The 12,733-nt window shown below is 34.0% G+C and overlaps 1 protein-coding gene across 2 annotated transcripts in view; it reads right to left on the bottom strand.

Moving 5' to 3' along the window:
- Positions 1 to 394: 394 nt before the first annotated feature.
- The window catches only part of vkorc1l1 (vitamin K epoxide reductase complex, subunit 1-like 1), a 56,841-nt gene continuing 44,502 nt past the window's right edge, over positions 395 to 12,733 (bottom strand). For both annotated transcript variants that reach the window (XM_062048248.1, XM_062048247.1), the window contains one exon: positions 395 to 1,462. In XM_062048248.1, coding sequence (XP_061904232.1) covers positions 1,236 to 1,462 — 227 coding nt within the window. In that variant the 3' untranslated portion in view covers positions 395 to 1,235. The remainder of the gene's footprint in view (positions 1,463 to 12,733) is intronic.

Raw genomic sequence — 12,733 nt, 5'->3', positions numbered from 1 at the left:
CCTTATTCGCATGATTTGTTTGGCCTTTTTTTTTTGATCTGGAGGATTGCAACTGGCACTGGACGACTCGAATAGCTGGGTGTTGGTGCTCTGGCTGGGAATCAAACACGCGCAGTCTGTATGAAAAACAGTGGTGCGTACCGTTCAATTTTGTACCCGTGGCTCCCTAAATTTCCCCATCACATTTAATCTTGTAACACGTTCATCATTGTTCTTGTCAGTGTGGCCCTTACAATCTATAGAAATTTACCACCTGTTCTCTCTGTCAATGATTACCTTAACTGGAATCCAAACCTAACTGGCTCTGTATGGCTCTACGTGCTGTTTCAAGACGCCGAATGCAAGCGTCCAAAAATCATTCCCCACGTTTTTGAACTGCGAATGAAGCGTAACTCCGCCTGGCAGCATCACCATTACTGTTTAATGAAGGTGGAGTGTACACATAATCACAGTGTAGCCGCCTTTGCTACCATGTGAGACTGGAGGAGGGACAAACAATACAAAACTGTGATCCTAAAAAATAAAGCTTTGACAGGAAAGTCAGGTGGAGTCAAAATGAGCGATGCTTTAGGCACATAAGTCTTTATGTTGAACACTCGGTAACAGAAGTGATGGCGCTTTGTTGCAAGTCTGTGGCTTCAAATGAAGCAAACAGGACATCCACCAATTGTGACCTAGTTTTGTTCCACGTTTTGTCAATCGATCAAGCCTGAAATATTGCTCACCGGCTATTTACAGAATTGGAAAAACAAACTATCTGACCGACCTACACAACGACGATGACAGCTCACGTTCATCTTTAGTGGTCCTCTGAAGAAAACAACAAAAAGCTAACTAGAAAGTGTAAACATGAAGGAAAAAAAACAACATTGTTGATCGTTTTGTTCCCTTCAAACTCCACATGGGACTTTCTTAGGGTGTTTTCTCATTTTTGGAACCCGCCAGCTTACTGCTTTGAGGTGGCGTCTCTTGGATCCTTTTTTCCGGTCCTCCATTGTGTTGCGTTGAGGGCCTCAGTCTCTTTCTTTTAGTCACTAGAACAATTTAGGATGAAGTGAAAGTAAAACAAATCCTTCGTGTATCCAATCAACAGTATGGTTTTGTGTTAGATGTCCTTTTTTTTTTGGAAAACAGCAGGATGAACATAGTTTGGAAGCAAGGTCTCCTGGTGGCAAAGTCAAATGTTCAGTCAGTCACATTTCTATCGGTTTGTATCACATTTTCCTGCACAGCTTTTAGTCCTGCTTGGCCTGCAGCTGCTGCTTCCAGGCCTCGTTCAAGTAAACCAGTCGTTTGTAGTTGAGGATAAAGAGGATGACGTTCAGCACGTACGTGGTGATGCAGATGACGCACAGGTCCTTAAGGACAAAGTAAAGGATGTAGCCCAGGTAGAGCGAGCCCACTACCGACAAGATGGACGTCATCATGAGAATGAGGGCAGCCATTGCACTTACAGTCATTCCTGTGGGAACAAACAAGTCGATCAGATCAGTGTTTTCTTAACCATGGGGCCGGGGCCTATTGTGTGGACGCCAAAAAATATCTTTCTCTGCTGTGGGCCATATGGGCCGCAGACGTACACAGTGGTAATACACCATTTCACCACTTGTGGCAGTAATGACAATATCAATCAAGTGAAAGTCACAGATGTTTGTTAAGCACAAAAATTATGACAAAAGTGGTGAAGCTGCATTTTCATTTGCACTTCAATTTTTTTGACAGTTTAAGAAACATTTACTCTTTTTTTTTATATAATTTATTTATTTTAGCACTGTGTAATTGTATGTAAATGTATTTTTGGTCAGTTATTTATGAGTTCCTTTGCAGTAAATTTGATTAGTGTTTTTTTTTTTTTTAACAATCAGGTGAGGGAAATATTTGTTTTAATGTATTGCAATTCGGACATGGGCAGTTGTAAAATCGATTGGAAACGTCAATAATCGCGTATTAATTTATTTATTGTAAATAAATGCAGTCATTTCTAAAATTTGGCTGACTACAGCGAGCCACCTAACTGACATCCGACCAGCTACTTCATTTTAGGGCACTTATTTTCCAGTTTTGCACACATTTCCATTAATCAAGTGTTTTTCAACCACTGAACAATAGTGCAGTGTTTTTCAACCTTTTCTGAGCCAAGGCACATTTTTTTCATTAAAAAATCCCGAGGCACACCACCAGCAGAAAACATTAAAAAATGAAACTCAGCAGCCGATATTGACATTAAAAAGTCGTTCTCGCAATTGTTGGATATTAATTCAAACCATAACCAACCATGCATCACAATAGCTTTTGTCTCAAAGTAAGTGTACTGTCACCACCTGTCACATCACACCGTGACTTATTTGGAGTTTTTTGCTGTTATCCTGTGTCGTGTTTTTGTTCTTGTCTTGCGCTCCTATTTTGGTGTTGATTGTCATGTACGGATGTACTTTGTGGACACCGTCTGCTCCACAAGCTGTAAGTTTTTGCTGTCGTCCAGCATTCTGTTTTTGTTTACATTGCAGCCAGTTCAGTTTTAGCTTTGTTTTCCACAGCCATCCCTAAACTTTAATACCTTTTCTTAACGGCACTCGCATTTTGTTTCTTTTTGGTTTAAGCGTTAGATTGGTTTAAGCGTTAGATACCTTTTTACCTGCAAACCATTGTCGTCGTTACCGACATCTACAAAGCAATTAGCTACCTGCTGATACCTACTGATATGGAAGAGTATTACATGGTTACTCTGCCGCGCTCTACACAGCACAGACACTCAACAACGGCACATTTGCGAATTATAATCACTGGTTTGCAAAATTATATATATAGCTATATATATATATATATAGATACATATCTATGTAGATATCTATATACATATCTATATAGATATCTATATACATATCTATATAGATATCTATATACATATCTATATAGATATCTATATACATATCTATATAGATATCTATATGCATGTGTATATAGATATCTATATACATGTGTATATAGATATCTATATACATGTGTATATAGATATCTATATACATGTGTATATATATAGATGTGTATATATATAGATGTGTATATATATACATATAAATATAATATATATATAAATATAATATATATATAAATATATATATATATATATATATATATATATATATATATATATATATATATATATATATATATATATATATATACACAGTATCTCAAAAAAGTGAGTCCACCCTTCAACCCTTTTTACTACAGTTCATCTTTAAGGAAGAATGCTAGAAATTAAGCTTGGATATACTTTGTAGAGTAGTCAGTGTACAGCTGGGATACAACATATAATTTCTGTAGTAATATCCTTTAATATTATTTATTAAGTTTAACCAATCTTTAGAACAAATATTTTACTGTGAAAGATTTACGGTATTTTTTCTCATGTGAAGGCTAAGATATCATTCTTACTATTTTCTTACAGCAATACATATGTACTTTTTTTGTGATGAATAAAGCCTATTTTGCACATTTTTGGTCAGATTTTTTTGTCTTGTCCTTTGTGTTTATTAAGGACTTTTTCATAAACAAATTTCCCTTTTATAATTACGGAGGGAAAATCACAACATTTTATTGCAACTTTCACTTTCTCCAGCAATTTTATTGCAGCACCACAAAAAAAAAAGTTTAAGGAAAACTTCTGCAAATTCAGGCATCTGAAAAAAGGTCTGTGAGATCCTGGAGTGACTGGTAAATTGCTGTTAATGTTCAAAAACATTTAAGATGGAAAAAAGCATATTTTGTTAGATTTATTGAAATCCTGTGCTTTTTGGGGTTGGGGTTACACAAATCTTTGATTTCAAATTCATAAAATTACAAACTGATTTAATATTATTGAAAAAGATAAGCCTTAAGACATTGCAATTTTGTTAAAAAAAAAAAAATGCTGCCGCAAATTCTAAAATATCAACTTCTAAAACTTGCATCACATTTTTGTTTCCCCTAACTGCAAATAATGTGACAAACTTCCTCGTGATGACACATTTACCCCGAGCAGATTGGACCTCGTGGGTCACATGCAGTGGCTGTCATATTTCTAAGGCCAACATGCCTGTGTTGAAGGCCTGGAGCAAGCCACAATCCTCATCCATTGTATCTTATCTAACTGTAGTCAACATGTGCTACAAATATCTGTTCTGAAGACTCAGCTTAGAAGATTCTGCTCTCTCTGACTGGGAAGACTACTTAGTCCAGACCAGCCTTTCCCAAACTTAAAAACAAAACAAGGGTCACCTGAGCTTGACATTCTTTAATTTATTTATTTTCTACCACTTATCCTATTTAGGGTCAGAGGTGAGCCAGAGCTTATCCCAGCTGACTTTGGGGAGCCAATAGTCAATATCGACGGTAAAGTTAAAATAACGCCAAGAACAAAGGAATAGAATATCACTGAAAAAATGGTTATTTAAGAGTCATGATACAGTGCCTCTGGAAATAATTCACAACGCTTCTCTTTTCCCACATTTTGTTATGTTACAGCCTTATTCCAAAATGGAATACATTAATTTTTGTCCTCCAAATTCTACAGAGAATATATCCCATAATGACAATGTGAAAAAAAAAAAATTATATATATATATCCATCCATCCATTTTCTAACGCTTAATCCCTTCGGGGTCGCAGGGGGTGCTGGAGCCTATCTCAGCTACAATCGGGCGGAAGGCAGGGTAATATATATATATATATATATATATATATATATATATATATATATATATATATATATATATATATATATATATATATATATATATATATATATATATATATATATATATATATTTTTTTTTTTTTTTTTTTTTTTAAATACAAAAACCAAAAAAAATAAAAAATGCCTCCGCGCATGCGCATAGCATAGTTCCAACGAATCGATGACTAAATTAATCGCCAACTATTTTGGTAATCGATTTTAATCGATTTAATCGATTAGTTTTTGCAGCCCTAATATATATATATATATATATATATATATATATATATATATATATATATATATATATATATATATATATATATATATATATATATATATATATGTACTTTTACATATATAATCGATTTTAATCGATTAGTTTTTGCAGCCCTAATATATATATATATATATATATATATATATATAATATATATATATATATATATATATATATATATATATATATATATATATATATATATATATATATATATATATATATATTAGGGCTGCAAAAACTAATCGATTAAATCGATTAAAATCGATTACCAAAATAGTTGGCGATTAATTTAGTCAACTATATATTTAGTCAAGTATATATATATATATATATATATACTATTTTGGTAATCGATTTTAATCGATTTAATCGATTAGTTTTTGCAGCCCTAGTATATATATATATATATATATATATATATATATATATATATATATATATATATATATATATATATATATATATAATCGATTAGTTTTTGCAGCCCTAGTATATATATATATATATATATATATATATATATATATATATATATATATATATATATATATATATATATATATATATATATATATATATATATATACTAGGGCTGCAAAAACTAATCGATATATATATATATATATATATATATATATATATATATATATATATATATATATATAATCGATTAGTTTTTGCAGCCCTAGTATATATATATATATATATATATATATATATATATATATATATATATATATATATATATATATATATATATATATATATATATATATATATATATATATATATATATATATATATATATATATATATATATATATATACTAGGGCTGCAAAAACTAATCGATTAAATCGATTAAAATCGATTACCAAAATAGTTGGCGATTAATTTAGTCATCGATTCGTTGGAACTATGCTATGCGCATGCACGGAGGCTTTTTTTTTTTTTTTGGGGTTTTTTTTTTTTTTTTTATTTTATTTTTTTATAAACCTTTATTTATTAACTGCAACATTTACAAACAGCTGAGAAACAATAATCAAAATAAGTACAAAAACTGTACAAAACAGCGCCAGGGCGGCGGTGAGGCTACGTCTCATGAGGTGGCGTAAGCTAGCCAATGATGTGTCATGTGCAGCTCAAGTGACGACGGCGTCTCCTTTGCTGGAAAAATTCGAAAAATGGCGCAGGAAAACACTACCGATAGTTTAGCGGAGAAACATCTTGAGGTTATTGCTTCAATGGAGAAAAGTGTACGACCTAAGTCGTCAAAAGTGTGGGAACACTTCACTTTAAAGACTTCAAAGAAGACCGTTTCCTGCAAAATGGCACGGAAGTACAACATTGCTTCAGGAGCACCTGAAGAAGAAACATGTTGTAGCCATGGATGAAGGGAGGAACTCACAGTACGTAACTTTTTAAGTCCATAGTGGCAACAGGCATTCATGAGTTCAGCTTTTTTGTGAGTAACGTTAGTTATGCCTTTGTTGCAACGCGGGGCTGATAATGTGTCTCCGGCACATTTGACTCCATTTTGAGAGAGAAAACGCACGGTTACCAATTTCGAAATAAACGTAACGGACAGAAATATCTCAGGTTGGTTTCATAATGGATCAATGTAGCCGGGCCGATAAAGCTATATAAATCTATTTAGATTTGAGTGACGCTTTAGTACAGACCTGGGCATTGTACGGCCCGCAGGCTGCATCCGGACCTTTGCGCATTCCTGTCCGGCCCGCGTGAGGCCAATCATAAATTACAAAATAAATTTCAAAAAGTATCTATGTCGAGTGTGCAATACAACGGTGCTGCTTTTGTTTTGAAAAGCGTTATTTGTATTACTTCCGTGTGGACGTATGCGATTGTGAGTGAATTGAACGGCGCAATCACAAATGACAAAATAAAGTTTAAAAAACATCTATGTCGTGCGCGCAATACAACTGTGCTGCTTTTATTTTGAAATGTGTTATTTATGCCGTATGTCCGGGAGTAACCTGTGAGTGAAGGTGCATAGAGACGCTAAAAAAAGAAAAGTTGATGACGAATGGCGTGTTTCCAACAAGACATGGACTGCCAAGTATTTCTTTACATAAATTAATGGTAAAGCCGTGTGCTTAATTTGTGGTACACAGCTTGCTGTGTTTAAATAATATCATTTTAATCGCCACTACACGAAGAAACACGAGGGAAAATACCGGAATGTGTCTGATGAAGCGCGCGCAAGGGAGGCCGATGCGTTGATGGTAAAACTGCAAACCCAACAAGGACTTTTTGCCATATTTCACACCCCCAGAGATGCAGCAGTCAGGACAAGTTTCGTCATTTCTCACAAAAGCGCCAGAAAAAGTAAGCCGTTTTCTGACGGAGAGTTTATTAAGGAGTGCTTATTGGACTCTGTTGCGCTGTATGCCCGGAGACTTGGACTGTTTTTCGCTAACTTTGGATGAGAGCTGTGATGTACGTGACACCGCCCAGCTGCTCTTCTTCTTACGTGGGATAACTGCAGACTTTCAAATCACGGAGTAGCTGGCAGCCATGCAGTCAATTAAAGAGACAACCACAGGTAATGACTTGTTCACATAGGTAAATGCGTGTTTGGACATGTTAGGACTGAAATTGGACAAGCTGGCAGGTGTGACAATCCAATCACTTTATTTATATAGCACATTTAAACAACAAAATGTTTCCAAAGTGCTGCACAACAATATTAAAAACAATATTCAAATATTATCCTTAGCTCCACCAATGACTGAATAAAAAGAAAAAACAATTACATATAAAACCAATATAAAATAAATATGATTAAAAACTATTTTTAACAACAGATGGTTGTCCAAATCTGATGGGGAAAAATGTTGGATAATGCAGGATAAAGTGACCATCAAAAGCAATCTGCTTTTGTATAAAGTTAAGTTAGGTTAAATTAAATTATTATTATTAATTATTATTATTATTATCATCATTATTATTTATCTTACGGTATATCAAAAATAATATTGAGCAAAATTTAATTGAAATATTGTCGTGTGGCCCTCCAGCAGTGCTCGGGTTGCTTATGCGGCCCCCGGTGAAAATTAATTGCCCACCCCTGCTTTAGTATAACTTAACGTTATGAAGGTGCTGGAATATTTCATGCTATTATTCAGAGGCAGCCTAAAATGAATCCTTTATTATTCACAACAGAAACGTGTACAATATCTGATTCAGTTCTGATGAGTTACATTTATAATAATGATAACTGGGTTATACTTGTATAGCGCTTTTCTACCTTCAAGGTACTCAAAGCGCTTTGACAGTATTTCCACATTCACCCATTCACACACACATTCACACACTGATGGCGGGAGCTGCCATGCATTTCTGTGTTATTATTGGTGTATGCTGCACCCCCAATGTCCACAACATGGTGCCAGTATGCTGTTTTTTTTCAATAAAATACTGGAAAGGATAGAAATGTAGTTTGTCTCTTTTATCCGATTATTAATCGATTAATCGAAGTAATAATCGACAGATTAATCGAGTATCAATTTAATCGTTAGTTGCAGCCCTAATATATATATATATATATATATATATATATATATATATATATATATATATATATATATATATATATATATATATATATATATATATATATATATATATATATATTGCAAATATATTAAAACTAATAAAAATCACATGTACATAAGTATTCACAGCCTTTGCTCAATACTTTGTTGATGCACCTACAATTACAGCCTCAAGTCCTTTTGAATACGATGCCACAAGCTTAGCACACCTATCTTTGCAGCACCTCTCAAGCTCCATCAGGTTGGATGGGAAACATTGATTTCATTCAGGATGTCTCTGTACATTACTGCATTCATCTTTACCTCTATCCTGAGTAGTGTCCCAGTTTCTGCTGCTGAAAAACATCCCCACAGCATGATGCTGCCGCCACCATGCTTGACTGTAGGGATTTGTATTTCACATAGTGAGATGAAGAAGATTATCTCATTTTCAGTGAGTTCAAAATGTTTATCATGATTCTTATTTTTTGTACATTGTAAACACTTTGAGTTTGAACAGTTTCTTGAACTAAATTATACTAGAACTTTGACTTATTTCCTAATCGAATTGAATTCCACATACTGATATACTAAAGGTTTTAAGTGTTATACGTGCATACAACTGCTTCAAGTTCCATATTTCTCTTGAGGTTGTATTTCTCCTTTTTTATTGAGAAAAATGGTTGTACATAGCAGGTTTGCTTTGTACATAATTTTAGCTGTTTGCAAATGCACCAAATCATTAAATTTCAGTATTTTTGATTCAATAAAAAAAGGGTTTGTATGTTCTCTATATCCAACATTATGTATTAGACATCTTTTATAACACTGTTAGTGAATGAAGCATACGTTTGTAGTTATTTCCCCATATTTATACACAATAACAATATGGTAACACAGTAGGGAATAGAGTAATTTTATTTGTCAAATACATATTTTGCTTTATTTGTTATTGATGTATTTCTTGCCACCTTGTATTGTATATTTTTTATGGGATTTCCAATTCATTTTACCATCAATTATTACACTCAAAAATGTGTTTTCATTTACTCTTTCGATGTTTGCTCCATCTATTTGTATTTGTGTTTGGCTTTCTCTTCTACTGTTACAGAATAGCATTATTTTAGTTTCACTGAGGTTTCAGGATAGTCTGTTTGTGTCAAACCATGTCGTTAATTTATTCAATTATTCTGTTATTTGTATTAGCTTCTGTGTGTTCTCTCCTGAACAAAACACAGTTTTATCGTCCGCAAATAGTATTAACTGTAATTATTTTGTAACTGTACAAATGTCGTTTATATAAAGATTGAACAATTTTGGTCCCAGTATTGATCCCTGGGCTACCCCACAGGATATATTTAGCATTGTAGATGTGTGTTAACCTATCTTAACATATTGCTTACTGTTGTTTAAGTGGCTTCTGACCCAGTTCAAGGCCAACCCTCTGATGCCATACCGTTCTAATTTTTTAATTAAAATATTGTGATTAGTTGTTTCAAATGCTTCAGTTGGATCCATATACAATGCCGCTGCACACTGTTTACCTTCTATTGCATTGGTAATTTCTTCTGTAATTTCGATTAAAGCCATAAAAGTTGAAATATTAGCTCTGTATTCGTATTGGTTCTCCGCGAGTGTTCTATATTTTTTATGATTTTGTACAATCTGTTATTAAACATTTTTAAAACAATTTTAGAACATTGTGGAAGTAAAGAAACAGGTCTTTAATTTGTAAATTGGTGTTTGTGGCAGACCCATCAGCGATCTTGTTCTGTCTCCCTGTAACGTTTGTCTGCTCTTGAATGGGATTGTCCTGAAAATCTTAATTTCCCCCTCGGGGATTAATAAAGTACTTCTGATTCTCTCCAGTGTTATAAATCTGTACAACCTTAATTAACTGTTTGAAATGATAGGTTGCTGACATACATTAATGGTTCTGAGATCTCTTCAATAACCTTTTTATTGTTTCCATATCAATTCCATTCCAATCAATTGAGGTCTTGGATTTGCATTTTTTCACGATTTTAACTAATTCCTCCTGTGTCATGTCCGTGAGGAACATTAAGTTTGGATTTATATCTATATAGTGAAATCCTCAGTTGAAACCGGGTCTAGAATCTTTTCCTGCAGTTTTGGTCCAATATTTAGTATTAGTAGCTTTCAACTACTTCCTTCATATTGACTTTACTTACGTTTCCTTCTGAGAAGTATTGGAGGTAATCCCTCTTTGTGCCATTTTAATAATGCCATTGAGGATGCCCCATCTTGCTCTCATGTTGTTTTTGTTCCTGTCTAATAATTGATTGTAGTATTCTTTTGTACTTGTGCGTAGTGTGCTAGTGAGCTTAATTTTATACTGTTTGTAGTAATTTTCTGCACTTGTAGATAGGGATGTCCCGATCCAGGTTTTTGCACTTCCGATCCGATACGATGATGTTTTTGCACTTCCGATCTGATACTGGCCTATCCGAGCATGTATGAAAGTTTAAAGTTTTTTAGCCTACTTAGTTGTCAGATTCATGTTGAAAAGGGTTTTAGTACTCTTGATAACAACTAGCCAGCTGAATTAGGTGAGTTTGAATAATACACAATGGTTGGTAACAAGAAACTGACCTGTTTATTCAAGGATAAACACAAAATAGACAAAATTATACATGACAAACAGAAATGGCATCATTGAACAGTAAAAAAGTGAACAGTATAAAGTGCAAATAATGCTGTAAACATTATTAAAAAAAGCAAAACACACAAACAACCTGAGTGGGATAAAAATGTCATAACTCAGCATCAATACTTGCTCTTGAACAAGTGTAAACTTAAAAAACACACTCCCTTCAATTGTTTGCCCCCACTGACTGCAGTCCGAGCATAATGTGGAGATGTGTTGGATGGTGCGTCGAAAGCCCACTTTACTCACGAGAGATAACGGCTCATCATCCAGAATTATTTCCTCGGCAATGACTCTAGTTATCCCCTGGGCTTTAGCACTGTTCAGTGGCAGTATGTCACATTTCGCGAACGTTTCTGTCAGAGTTAGTTGGGTAGGACCTTTCTTTTTCTTTTAGTCAGTTTTCTTTAGAAATTCTTTATATTCTTTACGGTGGTATTTCGCTAAATGCTTGATCAGATTTGTTGTATTAAAATGTCTTACAACTTTACCACCACGCTTGACTTTATTGTGGCATGTGTTGCACTCCACCTCTTCATTTTTTTCATTTTGTATGGTAAAATAATCCCACACAGCTGACATTTTTACCGGTAACTTCCGCTCGCCTTTCGGAACCATGAACCTGCATCCAATTACGATTAGGACGGTTAGGACACAGACCTGTGGATGTGTTGAAGGTGTGCTGGAAAATGCGGAACGGAAATTAGGGAGCAGCAGAAAAGTGGAATGTATTATTTAAATCGGTGCGTTGGAAACCATGGACCGGCATTTTTTTAAAAACTGGATCTGGATTGGCATTTTCCCATGCCTTGTTGATACTCATTTTTTGGCAAATATCGGCGGCCGATCCGATCTAAATATCGGATCGGGACAACCCTATTTGTAGATGTGTTATAAATTTTTGTGTAATGTAATTTTCTTTTGCAAGCATTTTTCAATCCTTTTGTCATCCATGGTTGGTTGATTGTTCTTTTTCTGCTTCCTACTGAGTTGTTTACATGGACAATGTTTGTCAAAAAGCATTATGAACATGTTTAAAAATGTACCTGATGCTTCATCTATGTCATTTTGATTGTACGCATTGTCCCAATTTTGTTTTTCTAGCTTATACTCTTCTGTGTATATTCTTCGTAATGAATTTTGGTCGTCCATGCTCTTCTTCCTGTAGTTTCCATCATAGATGGTGAAAATTGTCAGATGATTACTAATGTCGGTTTTAAGTAGACCACTTGTAATATTATCAAAATCATTGGTAAAAATACTATCAATAAGCGAGGGACAGTGGCCTGTGATTCTGCTTGGCTTTGTGGTTTTAGGATATAAACTGACTATACATTGTGTCAATGAAGTCATCAATGGACTTTTGCTTATTAGGGTTCAATAGGTCAATGTTAAGTCACCACATAAGAAAATTACTTTTTGACCAGTGTCAATAAAATTTGCCTTGATCCAGTCAACGTTTCAACAATTGACTTAAGTGATCTACTGAATATATAAAGCTGATTATTAT

The sequence above is a fragment of the Entelurus aequoreus genome, linkage group LG05 (genome assembly GCF_033978785.1).
Source record: "Entelurus aequoreus isolate RoL-2023_Sb linkage group LG05, RoL_Eaeq_v1.1, whole genome shotgun sequence".
NCBI classification, from domain to species: domain Eukaryota; kingdom Metazoa; phylum Chordata; class Actinopteri; order Syngnathiformes; family Syngnathidae; genus Entelurus; species Entelurus aequoreus.
The sequence above is the reverse complement of the archived record's forward strand: the minus strand, read 5'-3'. Positions and strand labels throughout refer to the sequence as shown.